The 21,376-nt window shown below is 35.1% G+C and overlaps 1 protein-coding gene across 4 annotated transcripts in view; it reads right to left on the bottom strand.

Annotated features, from left to right (window-relative positions):
• LOC145668025 (trypsin-like) overlaps positions 1 to 21,376 on the bottom strand; it is a 139,739-nt gene that overhangs the window by 19,519 nt on the left and 98,844 nt on the right. For all 4 annotated transcript variants that reach the window (XM_081735491.1, XM_081735490.1, XM_081735492.1 and 1 more), the window contains exon 5: positions 7,652 to 7,771. In XM_081735491.1, coding sequence (XP_081591617.1) covers positions 7,652 to 7,771 — 120 coding nt within the window. The remainder of the gene's footprint in view (positions 1 to 7,651; positions 7,772 to 21,376) is intronic.

The raw sequence follows: 21,376 nt of genomic DNA on the forward strand, positions 1-21,376 counted from the left end.
AGATTATCTCTCATCTAGCAGCATCCAACTGGAGCTCTGCCTTGTAAATGAAAAAAAATTTGAAAAGTATAAATGGCGAGAGGGAGAATCGAACCCGGATTGCAGGATTAGCAAACCACAATGCTAACTACTCATCTAAAGCCTTACTTATTCAGGCTCACCTAAATCAAGAGCTTTTTCTGTTGGCTCAAAACAATAGCTTGCTAATAGTCATATTAATTGGCAAACCATGGAATATGTAATTGAGGACACGGAGGGCATTATATCACAGTGTTCATTAAATTATCAACATTGCAGGTTTTTAAAAACAAAATACAAAACTAATTTGTTTTGAGTCAAATACGGCGCGTATCTTATACTCGTAAACAAACTAAAGACTAATCAATTACTGCGTAGTAGTTGTGGTTCAGTGGTCAAGGCGTTCGAATCTGAGGGTAATCAAGTCAAATCGTGTGCACGAACGACCAGTACTTTTTTTTAGTTTAGAATGCTTGGTGGCGATTGATTGACGATGACACACGTTTTATTATCTTCAGATGTTTGAATACTCGAATGTTTCAATACTTGAACAATCAAATCTTCAGGAATAATAATAATAAACTAGTAATAATTATTATTATCTCATAGAAGATTAAAAGTTAGAAACTTGTTACCGCTCAGGGCATAATATTACAACCAGAAATGTAACATTTGGCAAGAATACTTCGGTTTTGTTTTAGTATTGCCCACGAGAAGAGGAGTTTCCCATCTCGTTTCTAAAACAATGCAAAGAAACTTGAGACGATAATTAACATTTTACATTCGGGACAGGACAAGTCTAACTCAAATTACCGTCTCATTCTCGAGATGAGAATCGGGACCAGACGGTAAGTATCGTAAACATTTCTCGTTTTATCTCGATTCTCGAAATAGTGTATGTCTATTCTTTAAGTAACAATTGCTTTGTTGGCTGAATCTTACACGCTATTTTGATACTTTGTATTTCGGAGCTCATTGAATTTAGTATTTTCTGGGTAGGTATTTTTCTAGCAAAGCTGTTATAACTACTTCTGCATATCCTAAAAGTTAGTTCATTATATGCCTTACTGTACAATGATATTCAGTTGCTTTTCTTACAGTTATTTTCCTTAAAACATACAGTAGAATACTTTCGATATGAAACTTTAGTGGAACGCTTTCCTTTAGAATTTTGGTAGTAGCAGAAGTGTGTGCTGTAGGTCCTGACACCCTTCCGAAATCCCGACTTAAATATAATTTTTGCCTTATTTTGAAGCAAATTTTAAAAAAAATGTTAATACCATTATTATTATTATTATTATTATTATTATTATTATTATTATTATTATTATTATTATTATTATTATTATTATTATTATTATTACTGAAGATTTATACATCAATATTACGTCCTATTGCGATGTAAATAAGCATACTGAAGTTCTGAAGTTGATAGGAGAAAAACAAAAGATAAGAGGGACTTTCAAAGGATTAGTGTCTGAAAGGAAATGAGGGGAGGAGGAAGAAGGTTTCGGCTCCTGGATAATATAAATATGGAAACTTCAGATGCCTGAACACAAGTAGGATTCGTCTTCATCACGATACATAATAACACACTTTCTTTAGGTAAAAGACTTTGGATTATGTATGAAACAATATCGTTTCAGACACATTTATGACTCACACTAGGCTCTAAGCATGACCCTTATGTATTCATGAATTGTTTGCTAAGCACGTTACTTTATCATACAGTACGAATCAAGGTTGAAGACAGGCATGTGACGTCATATTGTTAGTATTTCTCCTGTAAAGAAAGTCGTTTACATTCTCACTTGTAAGACCGAAATAAATTGAATTTTTTTCATTTTATTACACATCAGAAGTATGAACATTGTAGTTGATAAAATATCCTTAATTACCGCAGCAGAAATCGAAATTGGGACCCCTGAATTACGAAACGAATACTCACGCCACTACGCTAAGACTGCTCTGTTGATAAAAAGTTAAAATAACACTCGTCTATGCAGCAAATTGCACATGCTTACGATAACGACGAAACACACTGATTTCGGTCATGATAAAATCCTATAGTCGAGAGGCTACAAATTTAAATTAGAAAACAAAAATAGACATAAAACGCGCTAGGAAATGAAGGAGAAACTGGTTTTAGGAGTAATTCGAAACCTTAACTGGAACCTGGTTTCTCAGACCACTCTTTTCTGATTCACCGAAAGTATCTCCGTAACTTGTCTCTATTATACTTAGTAACACTCCTTTTACAGTTATTTCCAGTAACTTTGAACGACAGGGACACGAACACAGATAATTCGAGGACATATACAATTTCAAACGATCTCCCACCAGGAATAGAACTCGGGACCGCGAGCACTGAGCTATCTGAGACAATGATGGAGTGGGTCAATGAAAACTTGACCCACCCTCATCGTGACCCACGATCCAATGACCAACGAGCCATCATCCACCGTGACCCACTATGACCCACCACTTACAATGGCCCACTCTGACCCACCAAAGACCATGACCCACTATGACCACCTCCACCATGACCCACTATGACCACCTCCACCATGAACCACTATGACCCACCACCCACCGATCAGCTCCGACCTATAACCCACCAAAACCCATCGTCATCAACTCTGACACATGATCCACGGCCTCTTCTCTACTGACTAAAGAGTTTATACTTGTAATAAAACCAGGTTGTAAAATTCTAATTAATCGGAATTTAAATTTCTACAGTCTATCGCTCAAGCACCGCTGAGTTACAATAATGGTGGATCTGACCGTTACGATATAAAATGGTAAAGTGTTTGTCATGGGCCAAATTACGATGAATTTCAATTATCATGGTATAATTATTTCTTTGTTGAATTATTGATGCTTTTCAGAGGAAAAACGCATGAAATTTGAAAGTCCCAAATCAAGGCAAGTAGACCAACGTACAGTCGAAACTTAAAATGTCCGTGTACTTAAGCGTACGTTACAAATTTTATGTCTATTTTTCTCACAATTTTATTGGTTGATTGCCCTGTGCCCTAAGCGCCCCATATAATAGACATAAGCTTCAGCAATTATTATAGTAGAAAGCGCATGGTATGCATATATGGATAAGTGATGCGAAGCACTGCATTTTATGTTTCTCAATTTGTTTCTCAACTAATATCGATCCTTTTCGATCATTTATACAAACCAATCCACTACCAATTTTGCATATATAGAGTGCTTCCCCCCCCTCATAAAGAAGAATTTTAAAAACTGCTATGAGGCGTTCTGTTCATTTTCAATAAAGAATCAATATACTGAATGTCAGGCCTTAAAAGTAAAACATGCACAAATTCACCAGCGTTCAGAAGCATATTTTTTTAGGATGCTCGACCCCAGCCATAGGAGCTAAATAAGCGGTTCTGATTAGTTGAAGTTATCAGTTTCTCGTCACGTAGCAAATATATAGCAGAAATCAAGCATCTAGTATCGTCGGTCTTCGTTGTCGAGCATGCTAGTACAACTGGTCAATAATTATAATCACTTTTGGTGTGGGCTCAAACCCGACTCAGGGAAACCTATTAAATTTTTATATTTTATTTTTATTAAGATTTCATAATTTCTTCATTAAAATAAATAATACTCAAAAAAGTGATTTACTTATGTTGCGCATGCAGTTTTGCTACCCGAATTCATAGTATAAGTAGTAGTAGTAGTAGTAAGAGTAGTATTAGTAGTAGTAGGAATGGGTTAGAAGCCCCGCAAGGCTCGTTTTGTTCCACCTTGACTGCCATGACATAAATTTAACCTCAACTTTTTTAACAATTTTTTTCTTCTCTGATTCCAACAAAGTGACAATTTTCTTCTATTCCTATAATACACAATACATAAACAAGACGGTTTGGACAATCGCAAACTGCAACCAATCAGAAACTTCTATTTAGTTCCTATGGCTAGGGTCGAGGGTGAAAAAAATATGCTATTCAGAAGCTACTGTCTACAATGCAGTAAGTAGACTGGGTCGGTAGATCAGAGTGCGTCACGGTGGGTGGTGTGTCGCAGTGGATCAAGGCGGATGATGGGTCGAGTGGGTCCCATGCTGTTGACCCACGACATCCTGACCCATTCAGAAAACTCGATCCACTTGTTCCACTGACGCAGTGACCCAATCCAACTCATCTGCGGGTGGGGTACTTGGTTTGTTCCCAAAGCAAGTATCCTAGAGGTGGACAACATCGTGCTCATAGGTTTTCTCGGGACACTTCAATTTCCTCCCACTTCTTCTTACACTAATTTTTCCATCATAATTCACTTGCTTTAATCATGATGTCCCTTAACCTAACAGGCATAATCGTGGAACATTACACGCAAAGATCACGAAATATCAAAAGTGCTAATAACAGTATGTCAGAAGTGCCTAAAGGACATGAAGAGTTCCAACGAAACTTTGTGTAGGGATAATACGCAAATAATAAAAGAATACGTGTTTTTTTATTTTCTGCGGGAAAAACAGTTTTAGGGGACAAAATGCCCACCCAAAATTTTGAAATTTCAAGCCCAAAACTCAAAACGTGGACCGAAGGGAATGAAATTGTACACAGATATTCCAGACCCGAAATAAGTTAATATGTGTTTTATATTTGCCTGGAAAAAACGGTTGGGTGGTACGGACTCCGCAAAACCTTTATCATGAAATAAAAAAATTCTAATAAAATTGTCAGAAGTGCCTAAAGGTCATGAAGAGTTGCAGCGAAAGTATGTGTAAGACCAATACGCAAAAAGGAAACGAATATTTGTTTTTTTCGTTTTCTGCGGGAAAAACTATTAAATTGCAAAATTCCCCACCAAAGATTGTGAAAGTTGACGCCCTAAAGGAAAGAAGAAATAGACTGAAGTGAATGTAGTTGTGCACAGATAATGTATACGTAAAATGGGGCAATATGTGTTTCGTATTTTCCTTATAAAAAAAAATGGGTGGGGCACAGGCCGTTTCAAACCTTTACGAATTATCAAAAGTGCTATTATTTGTACGTCACAAGTGCCTAAATGATATGGAGAATTATAACGAACTTTGTGTAAGGACAAAAGTCAAAAAAACAAGTGAACATGTGTTTCTAGCCTATTCGGAGAAACAGTGGTGAATACAAGGCCTCCTCCCAAAAAAGTAAATATTATCGTAGAAGTACAACAAGGAGTGGATAGAAGCGAATGAAATGTTGGATAGATATTGTGTATGTAAAAATAGCAATTCATGTTTCCCAATTGTTCTCACCCAATTAGTTTCAAATTTAGCACACCAAGAGTAAACAGAATTCGACACGTGTCACTATTTCTGGAATCGAGATAAAACGAGAAATGTTTACGATACTTACCGTCTGGTCTCGATTCTCATCTCCAGAGCGAGACGATAATTTGAGTTAGCCTTGTCCCGTCTCGAATGTAAAATGTTAATTCTCGTCTCAAGTTTCTTTGTTTTCTTTCAGAAACGAGATGAGAAACTCCTCGTCGACAACATTTATCAAAACTGAAATATTCATGCCAACTCTCACGTTTCTGGTTGTAATATTATGCCCTGAGCGGTAATAAGTTTCTAACTTTTAATCTTCTATGAGATAATAATAATTATTATTACTAGTTTATTATTATTACTATTATTATTCCTGAAGATTTGATAGTTCATGTATTGAAACATTCAAGTATTCAAATATCTGAAGATAATAAAACGTGTGTTATCCCCGATCAAGCGCCACCAAACATTCTTAAGTAAAAAAAAAATGTACTAGTCGTTCGTGGATCCGACTTGATTCCATTACCTTCAGATTACTAGTCGAGTGACTTGACCACTGAACCATGATTACTACGCAGTAATTGATTAGTCTTTAGTTTGTTTACGAGTATAAGATATATGCCGTATTTCATTTGAAACAAAAGAGTCTTTTATTTTTTTTTTAATGTAATGTTGATAATTTACTGAATACTGTGATATAATGCCCTCCGAGTCCTTAATTACATATTCCTCTGTTTTGCAAATTAATTTGACTATCAGAAAGTTACTGTTTTGAGCGAACACAAAAGGCTCTTGATTTAGGTGAGCCGGAATAAGTAAGGCTTTAGATCAGTAGTTAGCATTGTGGTTTGCTAATCCTGCGATCCGGGTTCGATTCTCCCTCTCGCCATTTATACTTTCCAAACTTTTCATTTACAAGGCTGAGCTCCAGTTGGATGCTGCTAGATGAGAGATAATCTCTAGTTGAGAAATTCAGTGATAATGTAATCGTTAAAACAAAGGAAGAAAAATGAATGGAGAAAACGAGTTACAGAGTTAATTCTGTTAATGGTTCTATATTTGATAGTAACCGGTAATTTCGTGCAATTTTAAATTGCTTATTGACATTATATTCTCTTCTTTGTCCTTGTGTCCCAATGTGTAAATTTCAACAATATTATACAAATCAGGAACCCTGTTATACGTATTTGCAACGTAAGAAGAAATATGCTAGTACGGATAAGTTCTCCAACTCGTTTAAGTGTTATCGAATTTTCCTTTTTAATATTTGCAAATAAATTACTGCATACCAAAATTTAGCATTTTCAAAATCATCAAGTTCTCCTTTCGAAGTAACATTGTGTATCAATCAGTGGCGCCGGAACCAAGGAGCTCAGGCGATGTTAGACCCCCAAATTTTCATTAGGGGCTGGGTTCTCCCCCCCAAATGATCCTTCCATACTTTAATTGATTTGCAGGTAGGACTACTTATAATTGTTTCAAAACTCAGCGCATGGCTTTGTGTTTATTTAAGAAAATAACCTAATACATATACCGCATAATCTATTAATATATTATTTGATACGCATGTACGTATAGTCATTTGAAGTAAATTAACTTGTTTATATAATCCCTTATTTGATTTAATTATAAGATTATTTCAGTTCTCCGACTGTTATCTTCTAATCGGCGCCTCTGGTGTCCGTATATTTTTTCTGGTACTGTGTTGTATACTGTGAATACAAATATGCAAAGACTCCCTTTTGTTATTTCGTCATCTAGCGTTTTGCCTCACTCCTGCACAAAAACACTCTTTACGATTTGTTCTTTTAACTGGTGGGGGCAGCTTCCTGCTGCTGTTCTAGCTGCTGTATCAGGGATAATTAATCTTGTAGGGGGCCTTAATTTGGTTGTCTAACGTACGAATTTTTTACCTCAAGAATTTATGTCACCCACTGTACCTGTTCAGTTAAGTGGGAGAATGTGTTTACTATAGGAGGAGGAAGACTGCAACAGAAGGCTTCTGTCTACCCTTCACCCCTCTCTCTCTCTCTCTCTCTCTCTCTCTCTCTCTCTCTCTATATATATATATATATATATATATATATATATATATATATATATATATATATATATATATATATATATATATTTTCTACATAAGTCACGAGTGCAAGCTGTTTTAGTTGTAATAATAATAATGCACATGTAAGTTCAGTTTTAGTGCAACATTTCGCAAATAAAGAGACGAAAAGAAAGAAAAGAATTATAAAACTGAAACGTACTCCTTATTTTGCTTTTCTGTAAATGAGACCAAAGGTATAATTAACAACACTTACGTACCAAAATATTAAGCATAATAACCCTTTGAATAAAACTTACCTGCGTAGATCCCCATCCTAATATTTGGCATGTAATATTTTCTTCAGAGAAATAGTCATCCAAGGCAGGCGTTGAAAACTTGTTTATGGCAGATATTACCTTCCTGAAGGGACAATTTACCTATAATATATATATTACATAAAATTACTGTGTCTTTTAATAATATAAAACATTAAATCTATTACCATAAAAATTATCTCTATCACTTTTACATGTCTACAAAAATAGGCTCAATGACGTGGCTTTTTCGTTTTCTGAACTACAGTTGTTTAATTAAGCTAAGCTATAGTCTGCGAAAGCTCGCATTTTGTTTTACATGGACCACATAGTAATGTTGTAGCATAATATATCGTTATGATGTATTCGACTAATTGATTGATTTGCAGTTTAAATATGTATTAGCACCTAGAATAGGTGCGCCATGGGTGTGTAGCTTAAAGTGGAATCCGAATCATGGGAACTCTCACCGGGTATCAAACTTTGGTCATTTGTGCCATCATCTAATTATAAGAAAGATTGAGAGTTAGAAGTGGCAGCACATGTAGAAAATTGAGATAATACATTCTCAAGTAACACACAATTGTTTCCCAAGTAGCACAAAATTGTTCAACAAACACGGAAATGACAATGTACCTGGGTCAATCCAAATGAAATCGACCAATGATGATTGTTGAAAAAATTATTTTTTTATAATTTTTTTTCTAAGTTAGTACCATATTCTGGGAGTTGAAAACGGGTATTCATTTATTTTTTAGCCGCGCAGGTTTTGTCGTAGTGGCCATTTCAAATAGGCGATTGAGCGTATTTTGAACTTTTCAGAGGATTCCGTTAAACGCTCTAACTTTTTAGGTTTTAAAGATAACGAGTTCAAACCAAAACCATATGAGAGACAATGGAATGGACAACACTCTGTGTTCTGTGGACATTGAGACGTATTTTAGAATGTCGGGGGCAAAAGTTCTGAACATTTATGCTGGAAACCTAAAAATGTCCGTTTTGGAATGTACATTTAGAAACGAAATAAATGGGACAAAAGCTTTGAAAATTGATGTTGGAAACCTAAAAATATCCGTTTTGGAATGTACATTTTGAAACGAAATAAATGGAACTCATCTTCAATTTTTGTTTTCATAGGGACTAGATAATAGACAACGTCCCAAATAAGTTTCAGATCTGAAAATCATATACTTTATGTTTTGGAAATTTTTAAACATTGCGAAGTTTCGAAAATCGTGTATTTTCATCATCAAATATTTCAGGAAGGACGCAAGTGAAAAAATCGAAAATTTGCACAAAATAGACTATAGCCATGCAGTAATAAGTGGGTAAAATTGCATCACTGAGACTTGAGTAGTTTCTGAGTTATAAGTTATTTCTTTACTGGGACTTAATATTATGAAGCGCCATGAGGCGTGGATATAAAAAAACATTTGTAGCAAAAGTCAAAATAACACTACAGTAATGCAATTTTTTAAAATGTGCACAATCTATGAATCATATCTTGTACCAAAAAAGAAAGAAACGCGTCTGCTATTTCTTTACTGCCTATAGCGCTGTTGTTAAGACATCAGTGAGGTAAACAGTTGACTAATTTGTGTACAGGGTTTGGTACTGATATTGAAAGTACGACCTGTAGGAATTGTGAACTCTGTGGATGAGAGTTTCCGGAGAACCTTAATGATTGGCACCCACACCTTCTCATTCGTAGGTAATTTAAAAGAGGTTCTTAGGCCATGAGGATGCGAAAAGTGATCAAAAAAATCGTCCTGACTACTGATGTCTTCAATTCTCCCAATCCGCCATTTCTCGTCGTAGATAAAGACTACAGTATCATTAGGTGCAAATGACAACATCCTATGTTCTGGAGGTACTGAAGTACTGCAATCAGTAAATTCATTTGGTAGTGACAATTCATAACACCTGATTTGTGTTTGCGCCAGAGGTATGATATGATCTGGCAATGATAATTCTTTTGCAAGTACCAAATCTCGAATTTCTTACTGTTTGACTGCGCTTCTTCTGATGAAACATAGATAAACTGTATGCCTGAGATACTATCAACACAAAACCTGAACATCTGTGCAGCTGTTAAAATTCCGAATTTCACATCATTGCAACAACTTATAACTCAGAAACTACTCAAGTCTCAGTGATACAGTTTTACCCACGTGTTACTGCACAACTTTAGTCTATTACGTGCAAATTTCAGTTTTTTCACATGCGTCCTTCCTGGTGGTGAAAATACATGATTTTCGAAAATTAGGAGTTTAAAAATTTCCAAAAAAATCAAGTATAAGCTTCTCAGATCTGAAACTTGTTTGGGACATTATCTATTATCTAGTCTCTATGTAGACAAAAAATTGAAGATGAGTCTCATTTATTTCGTTTCAAAATGCACATTCCAAAACGCAAGATTTTTATGTTCCCAACATCAATGTTCAGAGCTTTTTCCCCGACGTTCTAAAGTACGTCTCAATGTTCACAGAACACAGAATGTTGTTCATTTCATTATCTTTCATGTAGTTTTGGTTTGAACTCATTATCTTTAAAACCTAAAAAGTTACAGCGTTTAACGGAATCTTCTTAAAAATGCAAAATACGCACACACGCCTATACAGAATGGTCGCTACAAACAAACCTGCGCGGCTAAAATTAAATGGATACCCGTTTACAACTCCCTAAATGTGGTACAATCTTAGGTAAAAAATAAAGAAAGAAATAAATTTTGTTAGCAACCTTTGACATGGAAATTGGTCGGTTTCATTTGGATTGCCCTATCTACTTTATCTGCGTTATTGCAGTGATGGCGTAATGGAAATAAACTGTGATTAAACTAAATAGGTAAGGAATTTATAGTATGAAACACAAAATATAGTATTTTATACATTAATTGGAAGTATACAATATTTCTTGAAGTAAGCCTATCGATAGGGCTCCCAGAGGTGCCGGTTTAATTGAGACAACCCCGAAATTACATAATATGTCCTCCCTCAAATCACTGGCGTAACAATGGCTCTTGCGCCCCTAAGCAACGTCTTTAGTGACGCTCCCGTCACTCATCGAATAGGCCCCATGCATGACCATCTATAATTTATGGGTACTCGCAGAAATGACCATAAACCGAAAATTACACTAGTCAACAAGATTTTGGCACAGAAATGAAAATACCTGATTCCAATAGAACTTTTCCCGTAGAATTGGAATCTGCAATCCGTTTTTCTCCATCACCCTTAGTTTCCCCGTGACAGAGGGATTTTCGGGAAATTTCCCCTTAAATGCCCGTCTTTTTTAAACAATTTTTGTACCTGTAGCTCGGGTACCCTTAGGCATATAAACACACACATTGTATTGTATGTTAGAAGCGCTCTAAGTTTCATAAGAATCATTATTCTTTCTAGAGAAATAAACATATTTATATAAAAATATGCTATGTGTACTGTTCATTTTACCATATTCATTAGTGCAGATAAAATCAGATATAACTTTCACGAAAATTACAATATAAGCATGGTTTATACCTCATTGGATTTGAAATAAAACATGTTGTCAATGACGTGTACACCATGTCGCCATTTTTGTATGTGGGAATTTCTAGATGGATTTTGTTGGAAATTCAATTCCCTCCAAAAAGTAGTTTATAAGATTATTTTATCTTAACTTGCTATTTGTATATAGTGATACAGAAACAGGAACTGCACTAAAACATAGTTTTATGTCTACTTAATAATAATGTTAATTTCATGTGAATTGCATTATTCTTTTTAGAGATATAAACTATTGTGTCTATTTATAGGTAATAAAGAATATACTATGCAAGACTTTACCAAACACGAAAACCTAAAGTTGACGTATTATTGTCGGCACATAGATGGATACTTAAATACAAGCACAAATACACGCGTTTTTTGTGGAAAACAAGTCACTTTTTAATATTTAGTCTGGCAACAAGGCATAAAAAATTGATGACTCACGTAGCCTGATGACTGTTAGTAGCGTTTAGTGACGGTCCAAGCTGGACGTGTTTTAGATGTGGCCGCGTGTAAGTTGAAGCATTTGTGTATTGTGGAGTTCGAATAGATTGTGTTGTGTGGCGATGCACTGAGTTAGATTACGTTTGTGTTGCTTCATGATTGATGGAGTGTAGATTCGTGTGTGTATGGGTGTGTGATACCTTACAGGATACAAGATGCCGAGGAAGTGTATAAATCACCCGGACAATTTCTGTTATGTATATGGGGAGCTGACATTTAAAGCGCAACGTCGATGTTTTACTCCACTTGTGAGGAAGTGTTATCAGTTATATTTTGGTTGCTGTGTAGGAGACCAAGATAAGAATTGGGCTCCTCACTACATTTGTTGTACTTGCGTGAAACGTCTGACTGGGTGGACAAATGGTGAACGAAACATGAACTTCGCAGTACCGATGATCTGGAGGGAAACAAAAGATTTTTCTTCAGACTGCTACTTTTGTATGACACAGATAAAATGAATAACCAGTAAATGTAAGCACACAGTACAGTACCTTAATTTGCCATCAGCAATTAGGCCAGTTCCACACAGTGTAGAATTACCTGTACCAGTACCTCCTCCTCATCTTACGGTAAATGAAGATTACGTACTTGAGGCAACTACTGAATTTCCAAATGAAGAAGATGATCCTACTTATGTAGGAAGCACATCTACATTGGATCCCCATCTGATAACTCAGGGTGAACTAAATGACCTCGTACGAGATTAAAACTCTCCAAGATACAGGCAGAACTTCTTGCTTCTAGACTTAAAGGCTAGAGTCTGCTCCATCGTGACACTAAAGTGTATATTTTTCGAAACCGTCATACAGTTTGGAAACTACTATTCTCAAGAAAATGTTTTAGTGTATTGTAATAATGTCTGTGTTGTGATGGATACACTCGGACATGCACATATAAGTACAAAGTGGAGATTGTTTATTGCCTCTTCCAAGACTAATTTGAATGCTGTCCTTTTGCACAATGGCAACAAATTTCCTTCAGTGCCTTTGGCTTATGCAACTAATATGAAGGAAACCTATGAAAACATCAAAATAGTGTTAGAAAGAATTCAGTATGAGAAATACAAGTGGACCGTTTGCTGTGATTTAAAAGTTATTTCTTTGTTAATGGGTTTGCAGCTTGGTTATACGAAATATTGTTGTTTCCTCTGCGAATGGGACAGCAGGAACAAACTGGAACATTACATGAAGAAGGAAAGGCCAAAGCGTGTATTAACTCCTGGACAGAAGAATGTTGTTTATTCCTCACTGGTGAGCCCTGATAAGATAATTCTACCTCCTCTTCACATAAAGTTGGGGCTCTTCAAAAACTTTGTTAAGGCAATGGACAAAGGTAATGGAGGATTTTGTTACCTCAAGGAAAAAAATTCCTCGGATTAGTGACGCTAAAATAAAGGAAGGGATTTTTGTAGGCCTCCAAATAAGATGTTTGATTCGTGACCAAAAATTTGAGGATCTCTTAATTTCTGTTGAGAAAGCAGCTTTGTGTTCATTTAAATGTTTAACAGATAATTTTTTGGGAAACTAGAAAGCCCAAAATTACCGTGAAATTGTGAGTGATTTATTGCAATCATTCAAAGAAATGGGTTGCAACATGTCCCTTAAAGTTCACTTTCTAGACTCCCATCTGCATTTTTTTCCTGAAAACCTTGGTGCTGTTAGTGATGAGCACGGGGAACGTTTTCCTCAGGACATTTCCTACTTAGAGAAGAGATACCAGGACAGTGGAGTTCACAAATGCTCGCTGATTACTGTTGGACACTCAAAAGAGATGTTCCAGAAGCCAAACACAGAAAAAAGTTGACAACTAAAACATTTGAGTTAAGGTAAGTAAGTGTTCATTTATTAAGAAGATACCACTCACTTCTTTTGTATTATTTATTAAGTAGACATAAAATTATGTTTTAGTGCAGTTCTTGTTTCTGTATCACTATATACAAATAGCAAGTTAAGACAAAACAATCTTATAAACTACTTTTTGGAGGGAATTTCCAACAAAATCCTTTAGAAATTCCCTCATACAATAAATGGTGACACGGTGTATACATAATTGACAATATGTTTTATTTCAAATCCAATGAGATATAAACCGTGCTTATATTGTAATTTTCGTGGAAGTTATATTTGATTTTATCTGCACTAATGAATATGGTAAAATGAACAGTACACGTAGCATATTTTTATATAAATATGTTTATTTCTCTAGAAAGAATAATGCGATTCTTATGAAAGTTAGAGGGCTTACTAAGTATAAATCAAGCTAACATACAATCTAATTTGTGTGTTTATATACCTAAGGGTACTCGAGCTGTAGATATGAAAATGGTTAAAAAAAAAAAATGGAAATTTGAGGGGCAATTACTCGAAAATCCCTCTCTCACGGGAAAAGTGAGGGTGATGGAGAAAAACTGATTGCAGATTCAAATTCTACGTGAAAAGTTCTATTGGAATCAGATATTTTCTTCCGTGTGCCAGAGAAAAAGTTTTTTTTTTTTTTTTGTCGACTAGTTTATCAGTGGGAGAGTAATAAACGTTTTCCTTTTTATATCGTTGTGGTATGTCTTTTAAAAGTAAACTGGTCAGAGAGTCCTGTTCATTCAAAATATACTTATGTAAAATTCCGACGTTTTCGCAGTGGTAGCGTAAATAAACAGTAATATATCAACCAATATTACCAAAAGGATTTGAAATGAATATATATAATATGTTATGATTTTACATAATTACATAATAAATAATAGACCATGTGAAACCGCTTGTAAGCATTTTTTTCTATTTTTAGTTTTTTAAATCGACAAATTGTATACAGAATGAGAAGTCTTTCCTTCTCACTTTTGCTTCTGCAAATTCTTTATCAGACCAGAGATGCCCAATTAATAAGCAAAATTTCCACTCGGTCAAAGTGTTTTCCCCTCTCCCCCACCTAGTCCTAGTCCTAGTCTATTTTACATTTTATTATAGTGATATTAGAAAAAAAGTTCGAAAATTTATTTTGGGGTTCTCCTTTGGTTGCCCCCTGACGTTGGTGTCCCAGGTAGTTATCTCGTTTGCCGGACCCTTGGTGCTTGTGCTTGGTTCTGTGTAGACGCAGTACGTGGCAATTGCGCTGTGCCTCATAGCCATTGTGGCACTTTTAAACTCCTTTTTAATTCAGATCTTATAGGCCATAGAATTTGTCATTATTGTTGAAGCCTGTTGCGCAAGGGATTTTTTTTAAGTTAGTAAGCTCAGTACATGTAATATAGGACTGATATCCTATTAATACAGGAGGATTAATTTCTTAATCATACAGTGCTATAACCTCGATGAATTTACAGTAATGCCAATAATTTGATACGCAAATGTAATAAACTGGGAGTGAAGTCAGCAGGAATTTTTATTCTTGCCATGTTCGGAAATGAAGATTGCGAAAACTTGGGACTCCCCTTATATAATTTGCTTCTTTTTTTTAAATTAAAAACCTGAGGCGCCCCCTAATACACTGAAACGACCTGAGCCCGTAGGCAATACCTACTCTGCCTACCATATTGCTACGCCAGTGCCTCAAAGTTTTCTCCAAAATATCAGATATGTTAATATCATTCGTGCCATATATAAAAAAGTACTCCTTTTATTAGTGATTTTTGATGAGTGCCTATATATTATTTATTTAATTATGATATTTCATCGAAAAGCAAATATGTAACAGTGGCTTCTGTAAATTTTCATAGGGATTTTTTTTTTAGTCTGAAAATATGGAAGTCTTAAGCATAGGCCTATTATTAGTGTGACAAATCATCCAATTAAATACTAGAATATGAAGTAGAATGGATACTTAGCGACACTAAGCCTAACAACTTACCCTGTCGTTCAGTCTCCATTCCTCAATATTCCATAGAGATCGGTAATCTATAAGAGTAATTCATGTACAGAGAAATAAACTTATATCCAAGTACATAGGTGTCTTTGGCATGCAAAAATTGATGAGAATGATTAGGAAGAGAAATTCTTGTGAATTCTAACTAAAGGACTCCTTTACAGGTTTTGGTGCAAAATGAAATTTGGAATGAATTACAAAATTCAATGTAGTACTTCTTCGGTAAATAGAAATTTACGGACTGCAAAACGCCTCCCGGAGTAGAGTTCAGAAATATCGCAAATTTTATAATCGAATACCTGGGAAGTCGTGACTCATTGTCAAGTTTTCCAGATATCTTATGGAATGGAAAGATCGATGACTCATAAGAAACTTACATACCAATTATTACCTGACCAGCGAACGAGTGCGGGCGGCCGATTTTGGAACTAAAATACAAACAACAGTGTTTCTAACCAGATTACTTGTAATTAATCTATCCCAGTTATTTTTGTCCTGTTCATAATAAACCACTTCACACATACAGAATGTTCAAGTTAAGGCAAACACTGTTTCAAAAGTTATATAAGTTATTTCCAGAACATTTTAACTGACTTGCAAACAAAGTACATACAACCTCCATGTTAATTTGGCAATAACTTGCGAATAAACTAACCTCAGTATTGTACAAAGAAACACTAAGAATTTCGTAGCATTCGAGTGTAAGGAATTCCTACTTCTCCTATTAACAAAAACCTCGAAGTTCATCTTTGTGAAGCAAAGTTATATTTTGGCAACTGTGCTTTCATTGTTTAAAGCAAGTTCCATTGTGTAGTTTTGAGATAAGACGTATTCCAAATTGAGACCAAGTTGGACCGTGTGATATCTGATCAATTGTCTAAGCAGTATCTTGAGTAACAAAATTCTTTTGTATTGAGATCATTTTCGGATGTGCTGCAAAAGTCCGGTCAGAAAGAAACTTATAATCTTTTACCACTACACTTCTAACCACCTCCGAAGAGACTTGGATAAGCCCCTAACTGAGATGATAGATAAAGATAACTTTCTCTGATGTCTAGCCTGTCATTATTTAGCATGGTTTAGTGATTTAAAAATTCAGTATTTTTTCCATATTTTGAAAACTTTATTTTTGAAAAAATATACCCATTGCGGGCGGTAGGGGAGCGATTAAAGTTTAAGTGGGGTACCTGACAATTGAATGTTCCTTATAACTCCAGTGAAATTCAGAAAAAAAAATAATAACGTATTTAAAAAATATACAAAACACATTTTCAGGGTACCTCTCCCAAATTTCAAAATTATTTTGTGTGTGAAAACCGTTAGTAGAGTTAATTCTTTGTCACCTGAAATCTAGAGTCTGAAAGAAATTCAGATGGAGTTCAAGGGGAATTTATGTATTCATAAATAAAAGTTGTGAATTTATTATGTATTGAAGCGATTATACTTAATCTTACATTACTCATACGCTGATGTTTTATCAATACTTTTATTCCACATTTACCAAAAAGCTGGATTTCGATAATAATCCTAAAAGAAAGATGCATTGTAATCAGATTTTACAAGACAATTCCGAAAGGCAAGCTATCCAATAGCCCTTTAAAGAAAATGAAGGAAAAATTCTCCTTCACCTCCTTTTTCCCCAAAGGGTTTATATTCATAAAAAAAAAAAGAAATTTCTTTAGTTTAACGTCCCATGAAATGAAATTTCTTTAGTTTAACTCTTTTTAGCGTCTGCTCTTTATGCTAAAAGAGACATATGACTAATGAAAGTGAAGGATTGTAAAATTATTTTTTGGGCTCTCACTGGGATTTCAACCCAGAACAACATACAACAAAGGCACATGCGCTAGCCAATAGACCAACGAGGAAGACTTCCACAGTTCTAGAGTGGAAACGTATCGGGATTCTTCCTTGTTTAAAACTCGAGAAAATAATTTATTTGTCAACCGATAAACGTGCACTTAAAACAAACTCAAGAATCGCGAGCCTTAACTTGATTTAAACTTACAGTTACAAGGTATTGCGCAAGTATCTAAGCTGTCAATCCTACATTAGAAATATTCTTTTAGTCATTGGCATCGTCATTCCTGCGTTTTACAGGTTGCACCTGTTCTATAATGAATTCGAATAAAACGTAATCAATTTTTATACATATTTACTTGCTATGTTGTTTTTAAATTGTTAATTTCCGTGCATATGTCATTATACATAATACATCTGCATTATTGCAGGAATGATGAACCATTTCTGCATTCAATAACTACTATATAGTTTATGGCGTTCTTTATTAAGCGCAAAGAAATAGGCTACTTAATAACATGTAAACTGCAACTTTCAAAAATCGTTGGATACACTGCAGAGTGATGCTCTCATCTCCCCTGTCCCACCGCGCTTACCTAGAAACTGATGTAAACACAACAGCAGCGCCATCCTCCAAAAACCGCACTAATATCCTGGCCAGGTAATAACAACTAAATGTTAGAGTAAAATCCAATTGGAAGGGGAGTTCTACAGATATGCTATCTATTCAATGTCTATCTAGAAAGGATAGTGAAAAACAGCCTACATAATGAAGACGGCACTTCGGTAGCAGGTAGAATGATTAGATGTATATGGTTTGTAAGATGGTATGGCCCTTGTAAAATCGAAAATATCTTAGAAAATTTGATGAAAGGTTGTTAAGAATAAGGGATGAAAATAAATGTTAGAAAGACAAAAGTCATGGTGATTGGAACGAAGTGGTCGGTGTCAAATATAGAAGTAGGATAGGAGAAATAGAACAAGTGACTAGTTTTCGATACCTGGGTACTATTATTGCTGATGATAGAAAGTGCGAGCATGCATAAAATCAGGGATAGGAATGGCGAAAGAAGTATTTACGAAGAAGAAAAATCTATTGTCTGGGACCTTGATTAAAAAATTGAGAAAAACACTTATAAAACGCTTCCCGTGAAGTATTTTTTGCGCTGTATGGGTCAGAAACATGGACATTACACCAAAAAGATAAAAATCAACTGGAAGCTTTCAAAATGTGAATGTGGAGAATAAAGGAGAGAACTATCTGGGTCGAGCGAGAAACGAACTACACAGTTTTAGAAATGGTGGGACAGAAAAGAAGAACTTTATATGTTATTGAGAAGAGGAAGTGAAACTGGTTAGAGTACTGATTAAGAAAATACTGTATCATGAGGGACGTGCTAGAGGGTATAGCGGCAAGAAAGAGAGGAAGGGAACGAAGGAGACCTAAAATTGATGGACGATATCAAAATAGAATAATTGTATGTGAAGACGAAGAGGTTAGCTGAACACCGTGGAGTAATGAAGCTTCTCAGTTGCGGCAAGTGACCTTCAATGAGTTCACAATACCTATCAGATGATGATGTCCACGTCAGGGGGCTAATTTCAAAATATGATGTATATACAATCATGCTGTCTGCAGATAATAGTTAGAAACCAGAGTGGTGACTGGTTTAAACTTACACGACATTGTTAGAAAGTAAAGATAAGTCTCCTTTATGCTTGGATGAGATCACTCAGTGGTGACTTTTCCTAGCTACTTTCAATTGATGCCAGGAATGTCTATTACGCATAATATGTAAATATTATGATATTGTGTTATGTAATTAATGAAGGAAATAGTTGATAACAAATAGTAAATGAAAAAAGAATTATAGAACTGACGAGATTAAAGCAATATTTTAAGATTTGTACTTAATTTTGTATTTAAGGGCAAGTTCCTTACATTGACAGATTTCGTGGTGTCAACGAAAAGATAATTTAAACAACCAGGCGGAAAAGAAAATTATGTATAGCTATTAACCACCAAATGCCGAAGTACAGAAACAACATGGAAACAGCACCTCAAAACATTTTATTGGAATATTATTTGTGTGCAAACGAGAAGAGTATAGAATTTTGTATTCAGGGGCGGACCAAGGCAAAATTTTCACCCGGGCAAAATGACTTTGTTCCTCCTAGAAAAAGTCCTAGTCCTAGCTTACATTTTACATTATATTACAGTGTTTTTGATCTTTTAAACACATTTTTCAAAAACAAAAATTAATACTCCAAGGTATATTTAGTACTTAAAAATATGCATAGGGTATAAATTACACTGTTTGTTATTATTATTATTAATAATAATAATGATAATAATAATAATAATAATAATAATAATAATAATTTCCTGATATGTATAAACAAACACAATATCGATCAGCACTTACTGAATTCTACTAATGGTAAGTTGATTACTGCTATATTGTAAATTATTTTGTTATATCAATAACATTAGGAGTCATTCTACCATATATCCGACTATGTAAGAACCTACCCTAGTAACATGAAATACCAATAAATACATTTCACATATGTTGAACGTGTTTTACGCACAGCAATATAAACAACCCTTTTTATGTAAATCCTAGTAGTTGAAGTCTATAGCATTCATAAGACTATCTCATGAATTTGTTCAAAACACTCTTACAAGACTAAAGCTTAATAACAGCTTTAATCAGGGGCGGATCCAGGACGGACTTCTGGGGGGGCGGTGGGTTGTAATACTGCAAGTTAGAGCTACTTTCAAGAGCTCCGAACTCTGGAATGGGTTTAATTTATATAGAAAATTTAAAAGAAAACTATCCTCTTCTGGGGGGGGGGGGGGGTCGCTCCGATCGCCCCCTGGATCCGCCACTGATCAAGTATTAGAAATCCTCAAACTTTCGTAAGTTTGATAAGTAAATAAAACATATCAAAGTCGATTTAGGGAACTTTGAGAAAGCGTCCATATCTTTTCCTTCCATAAAAACAGTGCCTTCAAATCTAGAATAATTTACACAAATTGTTTTCCTAATTTTGCAAAGTTTGACCTCAGGTGTGATACGAAAAGCTAAATGGTAAATTTCAGTATTACTGAAAATTAGCAACAAATTAAACAATTTTAAATACATTTCTTCTCAGCATCTCACAACAATTTCAATATAAGCTTCCGAGCATTTTCGTCCGCAAAATCTCTGACAATTATATTTATTTCAATGTCTTGAAGAATGTCGAACTCAATCGACATCATGGCGACTTCCACGAGGCGCTCCTGGCACATGGTAGATCTCAAATAACTTTTAATTAATTTTATTTTGAGAAGCTCCTTTCTCCGGAAGTCACGCTGACAGGAAGAGTGAGGGCAATTGTGAGTGCAATTGATACATGAGAGAAATTTTCAGTCAGCTGGTTACTCGTCAAATATTATAATACTTCAAGGGGCTTTTAGCATTTTCATCTTGTAGTAGGGAGAGTAAAACCAATAGTTCCTGTTGAAGTTGGAAATCCTCAATATCACAATGATCTTTATCTTTTAAAGCCACCTGAAAGTCAGCACATTTCTTCATCAGGGAATACTTGTCTTCATGAACCCAAATAGATTATGATGGTAGTTTAGTTGAGAAGACTGTTCTTCTAGTAAGCTTATGGCTTGATCCAAAATATGAAAATAAAAGCTACGAAGCCACTCTTGAAAGAAATTTTGGGATCCGCAATCTCTCATCAGAGACCTTATATCAAAACTGACGTTTGATTTTCCGTGGTCGTAACTGAAACTCACTCGGATATAGGAGAACGATTTCGAGGATCTCTGTCTGTAATTTCTCTTGCATCCACTAAAGCTCTTCAAACCCTCTATCCGTTCGCATTGCTTCAAAATGACTTTTCAAATTTGCGATCATTTCAACTGCTTTTGAAATGTCTATTTCTTCTTTTTGAAGCATTTTGCTTACAAGATTGATTCTGCGAGGCAGTACACGAACTTGAAACTTGTAATCTTGTGGGCTAAACTATTAGCTTTGCT

Source organism: Thermobia domestica, chromosome 13 (genome assembly GCF_964235325.1).
Source record: "Thermobia domestica chromosome 13, izTheDome1.hap1.1, whole genome shotgun sequence".
Taxonomy (NCBI): domain Eukaryota; kingdom Metazoa; phylum Arthropoda; class Insecta; order Zygentoma; family Lepismatidae; genus Thermobia; species Thermobia domestica.